Source organism: Pseudochaenichthys georgianus, chromosome 19 (genome assembly GCF_902827115.2).
Source record: "Pseudochaenichthys georgianus chromosome 19, fPseGeo1.2, whole genome shotgun sequence".
NCBI classification, from domain to species: Eukaryota; Metazoa; Chordata; class Actinopteri; order Perciformes; family Channichthyidae; genus Pseudochaenichthys; species Pseudochaenichthys georgianus.
The window spans coordinates 6393311-6413610 of record NC_047521.1 but is presented as its reverse complement, the minus strand read 5'-3'; the positions used below and the strand labels follow the sequence as shown (position 1 = coordinate 6413610).

Below are 20300 nucleotides of genomic sequence, written 5' to 3'. Positions count from 1 at the left end.
TGGCGTATAACACAATTACCTAGATGCATACATTCATTGAGGTTTGTAACCTTTTCATGTAACCTTGTCTGTGTGCATGTGGTGTTATATGTATTGCACTGTATGTCCTTGTAAGTGTCCTAATGAATATGTCTGTGGATAAAAGCTCTTGTGGTTAACGCTGTTATTTGGCAACTGTGTTTATCCTAAATCATTGCTCCCAGTAGAGTGAGAGTCCGGAGGTTAATCTTGAGGTTGTGCTTTTGGCTTTATATTATGATCATGTGGGACACACTTCTATGTTGCTGCTAATCCATAGAGAGTAGGGATAGTACTGTGTGTTGTTAGATCAAAAGAATTCACAAACGTAATAGATAACAATCATTTTAACTTGGGTTTAATTAAAGTATCTACCTTTTTTAATTATGTTAAAGTGTACAATGTTATATATATCAAGCAAGATTGGTATACATCAAATAATATGAATGTAATATTGTTGGCAACATTTTAGAACAAAATCTTTTAAAAAACTAGAAAATTACAATTTATTGTGAAAAAAGAAAGGAAGTGTATGTTTGTATAAATGGAAAAGAAAGCATTGGATAACACAGCAGATATGCTATTTTGGTAGCATTTTTTGACATAAACTGTGAGTTGGTGTGAAAAGCTATTCCGTATTTGTTTATTTAAATCTGACTTCTTTCAGTGATAACATTTAGGGTGATGAAGATCTAATGATTGACAAATTACGTAAGAATTAACCTGTGATTAGGCTTCCAAATAAGTTTTGAAGTGCCAAGGAATATTCCCTTCACCTGAAAGTATCTTGTAAAAAAACAAAACATGTTTGGTATCCGAAATAGAGGAGCAGATAAGATGTGTGATAATGTTAACAACCAGGCTGTACCTGTTTCCCTCAGGAATGCACAGATAGTATACAAAGACTGGCCGCCAAAACGGAATTTGGTCGACGGTTTCTGAACGACATTCCAGTCGTGCAGTGGGCCCAACACGTCACTCAGGAAAGCTACCAGCGTCTGAGAAAGTACCCAGGAACACATGGCTGGGGGGGGATCGATTACAAAAGTGAGTTTTTGTTCTTCGATATGTTTTTTTCCCATTAAAGAGGACATATTATGCTCATTTTCAGGTTAACATTTGTATGTGTTGCTTCTTCCGTGACATGTTTCCATGCTTTAATGCTGCAGCACCTCTTTTCACCCTCTGTCGGAAACCAGAGCTCAGTCTGCTCTGATTAGTTAGCTGGCCAGCTCTGTTGTGATTGGTCAACCGCTTAGAGATGTTCCTGGAGTGTGTTGGAGCGGTAGCCAATAGAAGATGTACAACCCAGTTTCATGGAATTTCGTGTTCACCAACATGATTTTTAATCTATTGATTCGTGTTATTCTTTTCTAAATAACACACTGTTATTTACTCACCAATAACACACAATTATCCTTAACGGCATTGTAATACACGGTTCGGCTGCATTACATATTACAGATCTGCCGTAGTTCTTTATTTATAGAGCCCTGATGAGAAGAGCTTTGGCAAAACTGGAAGAAATGCCGCCGAAACTGAATACTTGACGTGTATCATAAATATATCAACAATTAAACAACATCTTCAATTTCTCTTCACACAATACGTCTCTTGCAGTATCAACACTAATTCTGCTGACTTTTACATTTGATCTTATTCATAGATAGGTTATATTTACACCATAACGGTGCACAGCTGATATAAAAGGACTTGTAGTTTTTAAAGATATTACTGATTTTCTTTGAATATAAGAGCATGAATAAAACTATCTTCAGATGTTGTACATCCATAAGTGTCCTACACTAATAATACAAAGTTAGTATGGCTGTGTGTACCTTGTGTGCACCGCCTAGTGGTTAAAGCACGTTATTGAATTATTGTTTTTACGTGTTATATTTGATTAAAAAAATATGAAGAGTACATACTTTCATAGGGGGAAAGTAGAAGGTCTGTGATAGAAATATAGAATATAAAAAATCAAGAAGATACTATAAGTGATCTCTACAATAAAACAGTTTAGTGCACGATGTACAAAGATATTAATAGGAGGAGGTGCAAAACAGACAAACGAATGAACCTTTAATTAAACATTAAATAATAATTTAGATTAGGTCTTCTTTTAAATAAGAAAACAACTTTGGGGATATCTATCTACAGATAAATATTAAGCCTGGCAAAGTACTTAACGTCTAATATATTGCTTTCCTGCAATGTTAACTATGTTGAAGCACTTATTTTAACTGATATTATACATATGAATTATACTCTCATGTATGTAGATAGTATAAGAAATGTGCAGAATATGACAGTTTAATGGTGGAGGTATACACACATATTGATAGATGTCTTTTAATGCACTGTTGAGGAACCTGTGACAAAAGATTTTCATTCATTTTATACACCGTAGTTGTGTATAATTATGATATGTCAATAAACCTTTCAAAATCTTGAAATCTGGAAAGGAATGTGCAAAATAGCCATCATATACAGTCTTTAATTAACTATTAGTAGAGAATAATGAGTAATGAATATACTTTATTACTCGTTTCCATTCATGTCAATTGCAGATACATGTTTAGTCTTCTCAAGCACCAACTATCAAATATCTCTCCTGATTGTTGGCACTTGACAATCACCTTCCCTGAATTTTACTCAGGTGTAACTAAAGTCTGATTTAAGGGTTGTTTATAATTAATCATTAATCAGAATCTGCAAAGTAACTCAAATAAATGTAGTGGAGTAAAAATACCAGGTTAACCTCTGAATTGTAGTGGAGGAGAATTACAAAGTAACAATGAGCTGTCATGTGGGTATATATTAATACTGCGCATTATGGACACAAGCAATTTTCACCCATTTATTAATTATATGTTTTACATTTGATAACACCATTTTGCGAAAGACAATAGCCAGCATGTGTAGTTCTGGTGGGGGGGGGGCGTTCGATTCCAGTTTTGGATAGTCTGGCGTGGTTTCGTTCCATTTCACACAGCTGTTTGACGCTCTGCGTAACCTTGGCGCACTGCCACTCCAACATCCAATCCCAGAGCTTGAAGATTAATCACGGGGACTGTAGTCCTAAATGATAGCTGGGGATTATTGGTAGTGTAGTGTCTTCGGCCATCCTAAACTCCTAGAGGCCTACGTCTGTTTCCGGTTATTTTTTATTTTGAAATTCAGTTCCTGACGGACGCCAAAAAAGGCAGAGATTATGGAATTAAACCAATAAATAAAAGCAAGGATAATTGTGTGTTATTGGTGAGTAAATAAAAGTGTGTTATTTTGAAAAGAATAACAAATTAGAAGGAAAAAAAGATTTCAAAAATACAGATTTCAGTATTCTGAGGCTCTGAGCCCCATTTATTTTCCTCACAGACGGCAACAGAAGTCAGAAATTATACGATATAAAATAAAAGCAATAATTGTGGCTTGATATTGAGTAAGAACATGTTTTTATGAACCACACAGCTTCCGGTCTTCCACGACCCGACCGGAGAAAAAGACGTGCTGCAGGCACGAAACACATTACCAGTAGAAATGCATTGCGAATCATTAGATTAAAAATTGTGTTGGTGAACACGAAATGCCATGAGACTGGGTTGAGATCATGTAACATAGTGCTGTCACTACCTATGGGGGGAATGAAGATGTTAGGCTGTACAGAGCATTTACATGCACTAAAACCTATATGACACCATAGACTGTATATATAAATGGACGTAGTGTCCGTGACGTCACCCATAGGATTCTGCAGAGTTGCCGAGAAGCCGTTAGTAGGTCGGAGTCGGCCACTAACGGCTCGACTGTGACGTCAGAGTCTAATCCTGCCTGCTCCAAATAAAGGCAAAGAGGCGGAGCCGAGGCGGGACCTGCTGCCTCAGAACTGGAAGTAAACAGAGCTAGCTCAGGCTAAGAAGCTAAGCTAACATGAAATACATGCATACCAAGTTACTGCTAACAGTGTAGTTCCCCTATATAAACGTTACATTCATAATCAAATGAGACAATCTGCAAGAGAATTAGCTATATTTTGTTATTCTTAATGCTTGTCATTCACACGTTGAGAAAAGACGGACTCCACCGCCCGGACCTAACAGAGCCGCAGTGGGCTAGCTCCGGGACGCCGGCTGGAGCTAGCCCCCTGCGGCTCCGTTAGCTCCGGCGGCCACCACTGGGATAATTGGGTCCCCTATTAACATTTGCTCCCGTTTAGCATTATGGGCGTCATAGCCATAGACTATAAAAGTCTTACCCAAGGCTGAATCATAAACTAAAATGTATATGTATGCATAAAGGGTTACGTCCGTAGCTGGCTAATAAGTAACAAGCTAAGCTACCAAGCACACAAACACCTGCGAACGGGGTTAACATGTATAATATTATCATGTTAGACTTCTTGAAAGTTCTGTTAGTACATTCAAGCGCACAGCACGACATTTTAATTGTCTGGTATTTGTAACAATATTCCCTAAAAGGCACAATCACCACGAACAAGGCTAAAGCTAAAGGGTCAAGTACAGTACTATGACTAACTAACGTTGTAGCCTCTATGGTTGTAGCCTAGCAGAGTGGACAAGTTGCTGTTAGCTGACAGTGAGGCATGTACGTGTCCATCAAACTGACCACGCCCTAATTTATGCAAAAACTTTAAGACCTAATATAAATAAAAGGGTCTTGTTAGAAAACAATTCACTCACAGATTCATAATCATGAAGGTGGAATCTAACTATATCGATAATAATATTTATTGCATCCAGGGGTAGAAACATGTTTTTTTCTGCTGTAAAGTTGGGCATTTTAACATGGGGGTCTATGGAAATTGCTCCTTTCTGCAGCCAGTCCCTAGCGGCCCATGTATGAACTGTAGTGTGTGGCACTTCCGTATTGGCGTCGCGGTGTAGGTACCATATCTGCTCGGGGTACCATATCTGCTGGGGGTGGGGGGGAGAAAAAAAAAGCCTCAAGATGGCGGAGTGAGAAGCAGCAACGTTGCAGGCTCGTAAAAAGAGTTTAGATTTGAGTCCTTGACTGCAAAACTGACAGGCAATAGCTTATTCATGATACACTTTAAGTTATTATAGAAGCTTAAATAGTCACAATTTACTTTAACTCCTCAGTTACCAAGACTTTTGACATAAAGTGCCTGCTAGCATGACCGACCACGATCACAACTTAAAAGTTCTCCGTGAGGCGTGTGTAGTGCTGCGTACCTGGACTCACATTCAGGTTCAGGTCCGGACTCAAGTCCAGAGGTTCAGGTTCAGGTCCGGACTTATAAGTCCGGACCTGAACCCATGGCTCGTGTCAAGTTGTGCGAGTAACTAAAGTGAACTTATTGTGAGCTAATTATCAATTGAAATTAACTCATAATCAACTCAAATTCAAACTCGTCAGGTTTATTGAGCTCCCTTCCAACTTGTGTCTACATTTCTCTACAAAGTACAAATGTAAAAAAACACTTTTTGCCACTTAGTCTACAAATGACTTATGACAGCAACTACAGTGAACTACTACAAAGTTCAAACATGTATTTCATTTACCAAACTAAAGTAACCAAACAGTCCCTGAGCTGACTGAGCCTAAATCCCTAAAACGTTGCTGAAAGGTAGAGTGTAGAGTAGACTATACGCATCACACTGTTACACACCTACTATACAGTATACACTGTAGTGACTGTACAGTCAGAGTGTACTGTACTGTCTGCACCATGTATTTTCTACAACTCTACATGTGTACATTATACAGTACATACTACATACATAGTGATGTACATACATACTGTTAGAAATTAAAATCAATGTTGATATGGCGTAATTTTGAATTAAATACACTATTGAATTTAAATCAGTTTTATTCTGAAAATCCGGAAGTTCACACTATTAACTTAATACTTTTATTCTGAAAATTATTCACTTCCGGTTAGCATTAGTATGTTGCGAAATGCTACGTCTTCAAACCGTGAATCGAAGGTGAAATGACATGTGATGTTGTACACTGAGCACACTGGGGTTAGCACTCATTTATTGACACTGAATATGTTTATCAGGGAATGTTTAAATAACCACAGACACCAGAATATACGTAAGTGCTAGTTTTTTTGCGAGTCCAAGTACCGGTTCCTGACGTTCCGGTTTTAACCGGACTTGAACCGAAACTTTTTACAAGTCCAGTACCGGTTCGGCGTACCGGTACGCAGCACTAGGCGTGTGACGACTCGGTTATTGAGGACATGGAAGCGGACAACTCTAAGGGACAAAAAGTAAATTGGGACCACACACCAACTAAAGGACCGAATCCAAAGAAATCAAAGGTTCATAGCAAAACACAAATGGCAGAGGATAGCAGCAGCACCATTCTCCAGGCAATACAAGTCTTATCCGGAAAAATGGATGAACAGACAGAGCTGTTAAAAAAGTTTGAAAAACGCATTGAAGCAAACACTGAAGCAGCTAAAGAAAATAAGAAAGACATTTCTGCTCTTCAGAAAAAGTTTGATGATCTTCTGAAAGATAACACTTTACTACGTAAGTCTGGCGAGGACCAAGCCCGCTACAAACGGAGGTGGAATCTGAGGATGAATGGTCTGCCTGAAAAAGAAGGAGAAAACACAAGAGAAGCTGTGATCGGGATACTCACAAGAGTTGTTCCTCTGTCTGTGGAAAAGCTGCGTGACTCAGTAGACACTATCCATCGGCTGGGTATGAAGGGTAATGCAGCTACTTCCAACAACACACCGAGGTCAATCATCATTCAGTTCGGGATGAGGACTGTTCGTGACGAGATCTGGAAAAAGTCCAAAGATGCGAGAGTCTGCAGCGAGATGCACATTCGTTTCAAAGAGGATTTCTCCAAGGAGGACCGGGAGGCTCGCTCCAAGCTGTGGCCACTGGTTCAAGAAGCCAGGAGAAAGGGGAAGAGAGCTTTTCTGAAGGAAGGCTTCGCGCTGATTGACAACAAAAGAGTGGACCCGGAATAACGTGAAAAACACCGCAGTAATTAACTGGAGGGACAGGGAGCAGGTTTTCAGTCCTCAGTAGGTATGCTGAAGTTTTCAGTTTGAGTGTTTATTTATTTTTTAGGATTGGACTTGTCTCAGGTTATATTCAAAATGTTGTGAGCTATTGCACTAAACATGTTTGTTAAGGGCTACGTTACTCACTCCTGCGCATCGATATAGCATTCCTTTGCGCATTTTCTTAAGGTTTCTATCTTTGCTCTTTCAATGTTATCGTTCATATCCTTAAATGCTAGGGGGCTAAAAAACAATGTGAAACGTAAGGCAATTTTTCTTTTTTGTAAGGAACAAAAGGCAAATTGTGTTTTTCTGCAAGAAACTCATTCTGCAGACGCAGATACTAAGTTCTGGAAAGTACAATGGGGAGTAGTGTTAATTTCGTTGACTAAAACTATGACGAAATATGTTCGTCAACGACCTTTTTTTCCATGACGAAAACGAGACGATGACGAGACGACACAGACGGCAGTAAACAATAACTGTAACAAAATCATCATGCAATATCGTTGACGAAAAGTGACGAGACGAAAATGTAGTTTACTAAATAAAAACTATGACAAAATCTCTCTTTACTTTCGTTGACGAAAAATGAGGAGACGAAATATTATCAAAGATAACGTTAAATCTCTGATAGTCAGTTTTTCTCCCAGTAGTTCCATTTCCGGTGCTGCGGCAGAGCAGCAGCTGTTTCTGTGCTGCGCGCGGCGGGAGATTTGAATTAGACCGGGCAGCGGCACAATATGAACTGTCAGGAAGACTCGGGTCTAACCCTATGGGTCTAACTCATGGTCTAACTAACCTTATTTAACAGAAAATAAAATGGCAACAACAGGGCTTAGGAGCAGTGGTCGCGTTAACCGAATACCCCCCCGTCAGCGCGAGTGAGTGATACATTGTGCACTCGACGGATAATAATGGATTATGACGGAAATGTTACGATCCTGTCCGTCAAAATGACTGACAACGAAAAAGTCTAAAGCCACCACTGCTTGGGAAAAAGAAACTATGTGATATTTGGGCCCATTTTCGCTACAATGAGGCGGAGAAAAAAAGCGAATGCATTGTTTTATCAGAAGGGAAGCAATGTGGCCATAACACAGCTGGTAAAAACACCACAAACTCTCTGCAAAGCTGCTTTCTTAATCATTCAACCTGAGTTTTTCATCAAATAAGGACAAGATAATCTTATTTATTTATATACTAAAATGACAAATTATTGGTTTTGGTTAGACTAGTTTGACTGAAATGTTCTATATAATCTGATGACTAAAAAAGACTCAACAGTTTTCATTGACAAAAAGTAGACTAAAATAATTTGTTTTCTTCGACTAAATCTTGACTAAAATGTTTACTGTTTTAGTCGACTAAAATAAGACTAAAATGCTCAGACTTTTAGTCGACTAAAACTTGACTAAATAAAAACAGGATGAAGGTGACTAAATATGACTAAAACTAAAAAGGAAATTTAACACAGGACTAAGACTAAAACTAAATTAAAAAGTAGCTGACGAAATTAACACTAATGGGGAGACAACAATTTTTCAGCCATGGAACATCACATTCGGCTGGAGTGATGATTTTATTTAACAGGTTACCTGGAAATATAATTGACCACAGGAGTGATACAAACAGTCATTAGCTAATGGTTGTGACTGATGTTAATGGGACTAATTACATACCGGTGTGTGTTTATGGATATAACAGAAAGATTAAAAACAATAATTTTCTTTCAATCTTGTGCCAAAAATTTGAGGAATGGAAAGTACTTTATATGACGGATAAGATTATAATCGGAGGGGATTTTAATGTAGTTCCTGATGAGTGGTTAGATCGTCGTCCTTTAAGGGGACATTGTCATAGTTTTAATGATTCTATTATTCACTTGGCCTCTAAACTTAATTTAACCGATGTTTGGAGAATAAATAATCCCTCAAAGTCACAATATACCTGGTTTAACTCTTCTAACAATGGTCAGTGTTCTAGGCTCGATTATTGGTTAATCTCTACTAGTTTAACTAATGTCTCAAAGTGTGACATTTCAGCATCACCTCTGACTGATCACTGTGTCATCTCTTTGTCCTTTTTACTATGCAACTTCAGTCCCAATCTTAAACCTATATGGAAATTCAATAATAGTCTTTTGGAGAATGCAGATTTTTGTAAAAAGATCAAACAACTGATAAAAGAAACTCTGGCTTTGGATATGTCATCTCTCAGTAAATGGGAATGGTTTACATTTAGTGTGAGACAGATTGCGATAAATTCCAGTAAATACTCCTCTTGATTAAAGAAACAAAAACAACAAGAGATGACAAGTGAAATTAATAATGTATGCCTTAAAGCTGAGTTATCATTGGATGAGCAAATTAAACTGAACAATTTACAAACACAATTAGACCATATGCATTTGGAAAAAGCTAAGGGAGCTTTTATTCGTTCGAGAGCCCGATGGATTGAGCAAGGAGAGAAAAACACTTCTTATTTCTTCAATCTTGAAAAGCAAAGACAAGTGAAAAAGAAAATCCAAAAACTGAGTGTTAATGATGTCACTATTGAAAATCAAGACCAGATAAACGAAGAAATTAGAATTTTTTTTTATAGCAATTTATATAACTCAAAGTTTTCTAAAGAAAATTGTGATATCTTTTTTAGTAAAATTACAGAATTCAAAAAGACAATAGATGATCCTTTTAAACAGTATATGGACGATCGACTAAAAATTGAAGAATTAGATAGTGCATTACTGCAAATGTCTGGTGGCAAATCACCAGGGCTGGACGGTATAACCATAGAGTTTTACAAATATGTTTGGTCAGATGTGCGAAAAATGCTTTATAAGGCTTTCACAGATTGCATTTCAGCAGGAAACCTTTCGCCAACCATGAAACATGGCCTTATTACCTTAATTCCAAAACCAAATAAAAATAATCTTTTGTTGGATAATTGGAGACCTATTACCCTACTATGTAATGATTACAAACTGTTAGCACATGTTTATGCTAACAGGTTAAACTCAGGTCTGAATCAACTAGTAGATGAATGTCAATCAGCCTTTGTTAAGGGCAGAAGTATTCATAACCATACCAGACTGATATTGGATATGCTCGATTACCAGGAGTTTATTGATACTGAAGGTCTCGTACTATTTCTGGATTTTTACAAGGCTTTTGATACTGTTGAACATTCATTTTTAATGGAAACTCTAACATTTCTGGGTTTTGGTTAACATTTCTGCAACATAATTAGGATGCTCTATTCGGACATCTATAGTTCTGTATCTTTGAACCCTGGAATGAGCCCTAGGTTTAAGGTTTTACGTGGTATTCGACAGGGTTGCCCTATTTCCCCAAAATTATTTATTCTGACCACCCAAGTTTTAACGATGCTTATTATAAAGAATCACAAAAATATTAGGCATTAACCTCTTTGACAAAGAATTTAAAATTAGTCAATTTGCGGATGACACATCCATTTTCCTAAAGAATAAATCCATGGTAAAGGAAACTCTTAACACAATTTCAATTTTTTCAAAAGCATCAGGGTTATCTCTTAATCTTTCAAAATGTGAATTACTCCCTATCCATTCATGTGATGATTCCATTATTGACTCCATTAGAGTGGTACCTGAAGTGAAATATTTAGGAATAACATTGTCTAAAAATGATATCAGGAGAGAAGATCTTAATATTTGTAACCGTATCACAGATATGAAGAAATCTCTGTCATTGGTTAACTAGAGATCTTACTATTTTTGGCAGAGTTCTTCTTACTAAAGCAGAAGGTATATCTAAACTTATTTATCCATGCCACTCATGTTTTGTCTCTTTGGCCAATATTAAAAAAACCAACTCAATTATTTTCCAATTCTTGTGGAGAAATAAAACTCACTACATTAAAAAGTCACAGCTTGTTAAAGAATATGATATAGGCGGAATTAAAGCCTTAGACTTTGAATCGATGATTGGAACAATTAAAATAAAATGGTTGAAAGCTTTTTTGTCCCAGCCAGAATCCATGTGGTTCCATATTCCAAAGGCCATATTTAAACGTCTAGGAGGGTTTGATTTTCTTTTAAAATGTGATTTTGAGGTTAATAAGATTCCGACCAAATTGTCAAATGTTCATAAGCAGATACTTCATTATTGGAAAATGATATTTACCCACAATTATTCTCCTCATGGATCTACTTTATGGAACAATAGAGTGATTATTATAAACAGAAAATCCTTGTTTAGGAGTGATTGGTATGAGAGGGGTATTTTGTTTGTTAGTGATTTACTAGATTGCAATGGTAAACTGCTAGATGTTTTGGCTTTTTCAACGAAATACAATATAACGTGTACTGCTAAAGATTATAACAAAATCTGTAAAGTAATTCCTGTACCACTTATTGAAATGATTCATAATACTTTACTCAAATGTTGTATCAGTTTTACCTAGTTTGGAATGTATTGGTGATACTCTTAAGAATAACAAATCTATTAATGCTTCTTTGAAATCCCACTTTTTTCACAATTTGAACAGAGGCTTATTTCCACAAGGGACCGATTTAGACACTTTATCTGTAATGGAAAAAGCTCTATCTTATTTTATAAAATGGCATATTTCTCCTAAAGCAAAAGAAACTCATTTTAAAATTGTTCATAAAATCTACCCGGTTTCTACTTTTTTTAAATTCAAGATTTTTATTTGAAGTGGAACCATGTTCCTTTTGTAATTTATCTGATGAATCGTTGGAACATTTATTTTTCTCATGCCCTTTTTCTAAATTGTTTTGGTCGAATGTGAGAGATTGGTTGTTACTTAAATTAACAAACATTCCGGCCTTCAAAATATATCACATTTTATATTATATTGATAATTTGGATCCTCCCATATCTGATTTGGTAAATATAATTATTATTTTGGGTAAATATCATTTACATTGTAGTAAATGGAGAAGAGGCAAGCCCTCCTTTCCCTGTTTCATAAATGAGTTCAAGTCCTTTTTTTTGTCCCTTAGGAAAATACAATCTTGTAACATGTCTATAAAGATTTGCAATGACATTTCCAAATGGTTATTATTTTAAGTAAGCTTAATGCCTCTCAAATGTTTTTGTGCCTTTATGCTTTTTTCTCTCCCCCTGGCTCTTATTGGATGTATTTTGTTTTGTCTTATTGTGAATGAATGTCTTGCACTTATGTTGTTAAGTTGATGATATCCTCACCGAGCTTTTGTATGTTTTAAAAATGTTCAATAAAACATTTATATTAAAAAAAAAAAAAAAATTCTTTTAAAATCTGCTCGTGTGTATTTCCGTCGCACCCGTCATCCGTCATATCCGTTATATTGTACAGCAACTCACCGCACCTCACCTCCCTCTGCTCCCAGCGCTCTGCTGCCACACACCAGCCGTCTGCGGAACTGCAGCCGGAGGAACTCGGGACAGCTTGTTATGTGTGGGGTGCTATGTACTTGTGCACGTAAATAATGTTTCTAATTATTTAAAATTAAAAAATATATATATTCTGCGTTACTTTAGCCAACACTTTTATAAGGCCACTAGATTAGATAATTATGAAATGTGTAGATAGAATACATATCTTTCAGGTTGTTATTTTGTCATTATGTTTAATGTTTTATTTACCTTTTAGTATTTTATATAGTATCTGAACTTTGGAGAGGAGTTGGGAGACACACGACACATCAAATCACATCTACAGATCAAGACGAAGCGAATGAAAGTATTCCTAGCGTGTAAATGTTTGTGAAAACGTGTGCATAGTCTCAGAACATCCTAAAAATAAGCTCATATTTGAATTCCCCATAAAAAAACACACCATTCAGTAAAAACAAGGCCCCACTGATCATCTACTCTCTGAGACGATTCCAGGGATGTCTGGCTTGAGTTTCTACCACCAGGGAAAGTGGACAAAAGTGCCAAGATCAGCCTCTTAATTTACCCAGGGCCTAGTGCTTGGCTTTGGGCATGAAAATTCAGGAAACTCCCCTGAGTATTTTATTAAATATCTGAACTTTGGAGAGGAGTTGGGGGACACACGACACATCAATCACATCTACAGATCAAGACGAAGCGAATGGAAGTACTCCTCGCGTGTGAAAATGTTTGTGAAAAACGTGTGCAAAGTCTCCGAAAACGGAGCAGTGGCTGTGATGCAAGCTTTGCGGCTAGCGGTTAGTTGTTATTGTTTGAAGTTGTTGCTATGGAAACAACATGACGGAGAAAAAATGTATATCTTCTACATATAATAACCATGATGATAACGGACAAAGTAAAGATTGAAGTGTAGGCTATGTTTAAATGTTCGGAATTTGACCGTGTATGATGGCCTTCTTGAGTTGCCGTACAACAGGGTTGCCAACTCTCACGCATCTGGCGTGTGACACACGCTTTCACTCTCAATCTCACGCTCTCACGCTGCCCAAACTATTCTCACGCCAAAAACAAGAATACCGAAGACGAGAAACGGTTTTGAAAACTTGTCAGGTAGTGATCGTCTTCTCAATAGAACATCTTTGATAATGTCTTCTGGCCTATCAGAATCAAGATAACGGCGTGGTGTGTTGTTCCAGGAAGTCCCGACGGAGAATACTTTTGCTGTAGTACATCTCTATATACATCGATACAACATTACGTGTTGATAGAAATCAACACGTAATGAAATAAGACCCCACGGTTTGATGATTTGCAGGGACGTGCACAGGTACGGGCTAATGTTGCCAGGGCAACGGCCCGTTTGGCCTTTTTGGCTGACCTGCCCCTCTGGAGAGAGCGAGAGTTTATTTTTATTTTTTCTGTTGTGGCCGAATCAACATGATAGAGGATCTCATTATTTGACCTTAAGGGATTTAGGCCTACACTGTGGCCCTAAAGCAACTGCTCCATTATCTGTATCAAATGCAGACATTGATGCCACCAAATGTCACAATAAAAATAGAAAGTACTACAAATAAACTGGAATTCATTTACATCTTAAATTATGAATATATATATACACAAAAATAGGTTTACAAATATCCAACCTTCAAATTGCTTTTTTAAATCAACACTGCTCTGCACACTTACTAAAGAACATTTGTCTGGAAATCTAAATTCTAAATCTAAAGCGCGCTGCGCTGGCAGCTCTGGGAGGAAAACTATTTTTTTTGACTGTTTGCGCTCATCCTAATTTTCGGCCTTAACATTCATAATTAAGTCAAGGTAACACCCTTTTCACCCCGGTTACACTTTTTATTTGCCCTGTACGATGGCCGTTGTAAGTGATGAAAGTGGGGGGTGTTGGCTTATCAGGCGTCCGCAGCTCACAGCCAAAGTGGGTGTGGGATCGAGCGAGAGAGATAAATGCAATTTATGTAAACAAATATTTCCAAGGCACTCTTTTATAATTATTGGTATAAACGGGTTTGAAATCATTTCAATGTATACTATAGGACAGTAAACCAAAAATATCGTTTAAAACTTGAGAGATACAAAAATATGCATAAATAAACGTTAACTAGGTAAAATAAGATATGAATGAACAACAAAAATAAAATAAGTTGCATTTATTTGCTATTGGCTATGGTAGGTTATTGGTTATGTTCACATACTTATTTGATTATTAAAATGTAAACCAATATTTTTCACATGGGTGTTTAGAGTTGTACCCCCTAGGTCAGGTCTCTAGTAATGTGTGCTCAAAGTGCACCCGATTGAAGCATTTTACTTTAAATGTTCAAACATTTCTTGCTGGGGGGGCATACCCCCGGTCCCCCCTAGAGGATGTGACGTCCACACCCCAATTCAAACATGTTCATACAATACCGAATACATTTGAAGCCTTTTATGTATATGACTGTGACGAAGGTGGCTTCGTCACTATGGACTGACGGCTTCAGGCCGGGTGATAGGGCACTTTGTTGGCGTGATTGCACAGTATATGTTGTCTGTGGCTGATGATTGTGTGCACCTGGTGTCCTGTGTCGTCTCCTCCCCCCTCACCTGTGTCTTGTTGTGATGATTGGAGTGTGGGTATTTAGGCTCTGTGGCCCTGTCTGTTGGGAAGGCTGGGTGTGTGTGTGAGATCCTTGTGGCTGCAGGATGTGGACAAGGAGAACAGCAGGATTAAGACTGTGAACTTTGTGCCCGTGTTTTTAATAAATGCCCACGCCGGGTTATATTTTTGGACGTTCTGCCTCCTTGCTTGGTCTGGGCCGCTCAACGGTCAGCTTCACATTGACTTATGTCAATACGTTTCTGTTTTTGTAGTGCATTGGTCTTTTGTAGAGATTTTTTATATATTCTATTGTGTATTCCTTGGATACTTTTATTTGTTCTCTGGCAGGGGGGGGCGCCAGCTAAAATCTCGCCTAGGGCAGCAAATTGGTTAGAACCGGCCCTGATGGTGTAGGAAACGGGCTCCGTGTTACAAGACGGGTCGGGGGTTTGGCGGTACCACTGCAGACTCTCTGCACACACACACACACACACACACACACACACACACACACACACACACACACACACACACACACACACACACACACACACACACACACACACACACACACACACACACACACACACACACACACACACACCGCTGCAGACTCTCTGCACGAAGGAGCCACGGTGCTGCAGCTCCTGATCGGAGCAGAGACACACGTTCACTAAGCGGAAAAACGATACCCTGTCACAGAGATCTGCTATTTTAAATTTTAAAGTCAACACATATCGACCCTAAATAAAGTCTATATTAAGAACGAGAGGTGTTTTGACATTATGGCTTAAACAAATGACAAATGAGCGAGGGAGATGACGTCAGAGCATCGTCCTATGTGCCGGGCTGAGCCCCGGACAGCCCTGAACAGCCCCGGCCCAATTTAACCCCTGGTTAGAGGTCCTATTTTATCAGTATGTCTGGACTGCACAGCAGTTACAATGGTCAAACTACATTAGAACAGAATTGTCCCCATTTTGTCTTTAATAGTTACTAACATTAGATATTTTAATGAGATATGGACCGCAAAACAAAAAATGTCCCTGATTTTCATTTTTTAAATTAAGTCACCGAATGCAAGTAGTTGCCTTAGCTTATTTTGTTATGAGATGTGAATTACTGTTCAATTTAGTTGATGTAATAATCATTTGGTTTCTTTTATATTAAAAAAAGGTCTTATGTTTTTTTTCGGGGGGAGGCCCTTTTTCCAGTTTAGAGCAATAGCCCCTCCAAATGTCTGTGCACGTCCCTGGATTGGTGTGTGGGCTGTCTTTCATTTTGACACACAGAACAATGGGGGCTCAGTATCCACCCTTATCCACAATGTAAAGTAATTCACAGTCTCTTCCCTCTTCTCTCTGTGAGGAGCAGCAGGTTCAGCTTTCAGAACAAAGTAACAAAAAACTAAAATGGCATTAACTTTTTTAATATGTCGTGTAGTAATAGATTTATTTATTTTTCTTCTCAAGAGAGTACCAGAATGTGTATTTTATGTTAGTAGCCTATTTCAAAACTAAAACAAAAAAAATCTCCTGGGGGAGAATCCCCCCAGACCACCCTGCAGGGGTTGGGTTTTCAGCATGTCAACTCTTTGACCTGTGGAGAAATTGCAGGATTGGCTCCAGGTCGCCCTTTTTATTTACTACAAGACAAATGTGCCTTTTTATTTCATACAGTTCAATTTGGATTGAGACAGGGAAATAATCTAAACCTCACGCGTGGCGTTTCACTGTCAAGGGGAGCGTGTATGTAATTTCATTGCAAATACTGACTTGAGCCCCACCACTGTATGGGTTAGCCCTACCATAGATTACCCAACAAAAATACTCTTATCGAGAATTTATCGAGTACATTTTTATTTATATAAGTCAATTAATTGCTTATCAGGCACACAATAAAATAGTGGAAAGATGTGTTTGACTTTCATTAGTGAATGAAACTTTGTGCCCTTTATAGTCTGTGTCCAATATTGTGTATTTGTATATATTGTATATATCCTATATATATGCTAAGGTCCCGCTGCTGACACGATAGCAGTCATTTCGTGCGCATATGTGTAATTAAACCCATGATATCAAAATCTCACTCCAGCCAGGTACCCAAAGTTGGCAACCCTGCGTACAATCCATCATATGACGGATGTGACGGAAATACACCCGAGCAGATATGGTACCCCGAACAGATATGGTACCGACACCGGCTCTTCCCCAGAGTTTGCTGCTTGTATGACGCACTACAGGAAAGGGAAAACCCCAAAAAGCATAATATGGTCTCTTTATGATAACATTTTTTATTTCCCTGCCTTTTTTGTATCTATTTCTTTAAAGGGAGGCAATCCTTATGACACGCATTTTTAAATAATTATCATCCGATAAAACAGACCAGTCTCTGCCAGTCTTTTTATTATTGTTTTAATCCAATGACGTTATCAGTGATTTTAAGATGATTAATTACCGAAATAACATCAACCCTATGGGCGGCGCCATTTTGACGAGTCACATGACTTATTTTACCGGAAGTGACGTGAACTATGCGTTTGGTGCATGGTTTGGTGTCGAGGACAAATTGATGTGCTTTGTTCATGTTGTTTACTCTAGTTACTCTCACAATTCTATTGAAATATGCCTCATTGTATCGCGAAACATTGCCACAATTCGGATAGGAACAATCCACGGAATGCTCGGTTCCAACTATTGCCAACGGGTAAGCGTAGGAAGTACGTTCGGAGGCAGTGGCTAGCGAAATGTGCTCGGCCCGAACCGAAAGATCCACAGGCGCATGTATGCAGCGAACATTTCAAGTTTCCGGACGACTACTCTGAGAGTATGATGAAACATAAAATGGGATTTATTAATCAACCATTACTTAATGGAGATGCAGTGCACTGCCAATGCCAGCCAGCGTAAGCACATTACGCAGCAGACTTTACTTATTGTTTACTACGTAAGGAAGCAGGAATTGCAGGACAGGAGAATTGCACAGAGCGGACAGCAGATAACGGAATTGCAGTGTTATTGCTTATAGATTATCAGAACATTTCAAAGGGGACACAGTCACATTGGATATTAACCTATGGATTAACTACATCATCGTTTTTATCGTTGTAATGCCATTGAAGACCAGTTTAGACCAGACAAAGACCAAGGTAAGCCATGTTAGCCTAGCGCATGTTAGTACCTAGCGCCACTTGTTTTGATGTACGTTTTTGTTGATAACGTCGCGAGTTTGTATCTTTCAGTGTTGAGGTGAGCACCGTTAGATTCTGTGTCTTTACGATCATAAACGATGAGTTGGATGTGCAGCTAGGATAAGTAATAAGGGAGCTAGGAGTGATTTTCGGTGCAGTAATAGGTTAGCATTTTTCGCTCGGGGCTAATTCAGAGGCTCACTGTTAGCATTGTGTGTTTTTTCTGACGAAAAAAAATGAAAAAGATCAGTTAAATTAGTTTTTTTTCCCGTTATATGGATACAAAATATTCATAGTTTATTAAATATTAAGGTTCCTTAGACGTTGTTTCCTGCAAATGACGCGATTTCGGTCCGTGGGGCCTAAGAGGATAACAGAGTATGTTCTTTATTTTTTTTACAGTTGTATTTGTATGGAATGAATACCTATGGTGATAATTCAAAGTAAGTCCGCCTGGACTTTATTTTTCTAAACTTCTTCCTCGGCTGACGAGTCCGAACTCAAATACTCCACCATGTTTTCGTCGTGTGTTTACAAAGTGAACGCATAGATGACGTCAAGACCTAGTTTTTCGGATCATGTGACTACTGAAAATGGCCAAAATAGAGAACCGCAGTGACGCGTCCTAAAACCCGGAAGTAAACTTCTTCCGGTTCCTTCGTGAAAAACCAATGCAAATTCTCCATAGGATTTTGGAAAATAGCTCGAAATAAGTTCTGTGGTTGACACACATTTAAGAGAATGATCACGTTTTGTTCAGCCGGATAATCTCCACATGTCTCCCCTACTTTTATAATTTTTTTATCATAAATCTAGTCGCAAAAAGCGAAATGCTAACGTTATGCTATAAACGAACTACAAGCCAGTACAGCAGCAGGGTCGCACGACTTCAACGTCACGCCAACTTAAGATCGTTTCAACTGACTTGCACTGAAACTGCACTTTGAACACTTTAAATATATTATTAACATTTTAAACTGTATACCCCGGTTATCTAGGCCCTTTTTGTTTTATGTATACATGTCACACTGTGGGAAACGATATTTCTGGATGTATAACACATGTAGAATTTTTGACAATAAAGCTGACTTTGACTTTCGCGTGCTTGCATATTTTAACAAAGCTTTTCATTTTAGCCACACAGAATTTAACTAGAAGTCATGGCTGTGTCAATTACCAGTCTGATATCGTTTTACAAAGATGACAAGAGTGTAGATAGAAGAGAGAACCACTACAAGTCAGGACACGTCAAACAGTGCAGCCTAGATGAAGGTGTGCTTACCGGTGTTGTCAGGGCTAGCATGAGGGACAAGGTTTATAGTGTAGGTGAGTAGTAGGGCTGTACCCGAATATTCGACTATTCGAATATTCGTTCGTTGGCCAACTATTCGGGTTTCAATTTCATTATTCGGATATTCGTTTTTTTTTTTTTTTTTCAAACAAAAAAATATTTTTAAAAATAAAATATTTTTCAAACAAATTAATATATTTTTCTAAATGTATGCTATTAATAAAGGCGAATTGCCATATTCTTATACTATATTTATACTTTTGAATTGCACTGTTAAAATGCGGAAATATATACAATCTCAGCCTGTGCTCCTGACATTGCGTTCACTGTTCACAGTCACGAACGCAAATGGCACGCTTCACCTCGCTTCACCTCGTTTCACCCATAAAATGCCGAAGACTTCAGCTGTGTGGGACCATTTTAAATTGGACGACGGTAAAAAGAAGGCAGTGTGCCAAATATGTGATAAGAAACTGGCCTACCACGGTGGCACAACAACTCTGAAAAGTCACCTGGATGCTGTAACCTAGCTTAGCTTAGCTGTTGTGAAGTTGCCATGATGAAGCTGCTTTATCCGCCGTTTAAACAGTAACGTTAAACATGATAAAAACGTGCACTTACTTTGCTTGGAAAATAGTTGCAAGCAAGCAACCGAATTATTTTTTTATATTAGTTTTTTAATTTTATCAGCATAGTGAAAATAATAGGAGTAATGTGGGAACATCTGGGGCTAAGGCAATTATTGGCATAAAGTTGAGTAGCTCAGCCTAATAATACATTGTGGCCATAGGTGCATCCCCACGCAT

At 38.1% G+C, this 20300-nt stretch overlaps 1 protein-coding gene across 3 annotated transcripts in view; it reads left to right on the top strand.

Moving 5' to 3' along the window:
• The window catches only part of st6galnac (ST6 (alpha-N-acetyl-neuraminyl-2,3-beta-galactosyl-1,3)-N-acetylgalactosaminide alpha-2,6-sialyltransferase), a 60129-nt gene that overhangs the window by 21191 nt on the left and 18638 nt on the right, over positions 1–20300 (top strand). For all 3 annotated transcript variants that reach the window (XM_034108044.2, XM_071206709.1, XM_071206710.1), the window contains one exon: positions 900–1065. In XM_034108044.2, coding sequence (XP_033963935.1) covers positions 900–1065 — 166 coding nt within the window. The remainder of the gene's footprint in view (positions 1–899; positions 1066–20300) is intronic.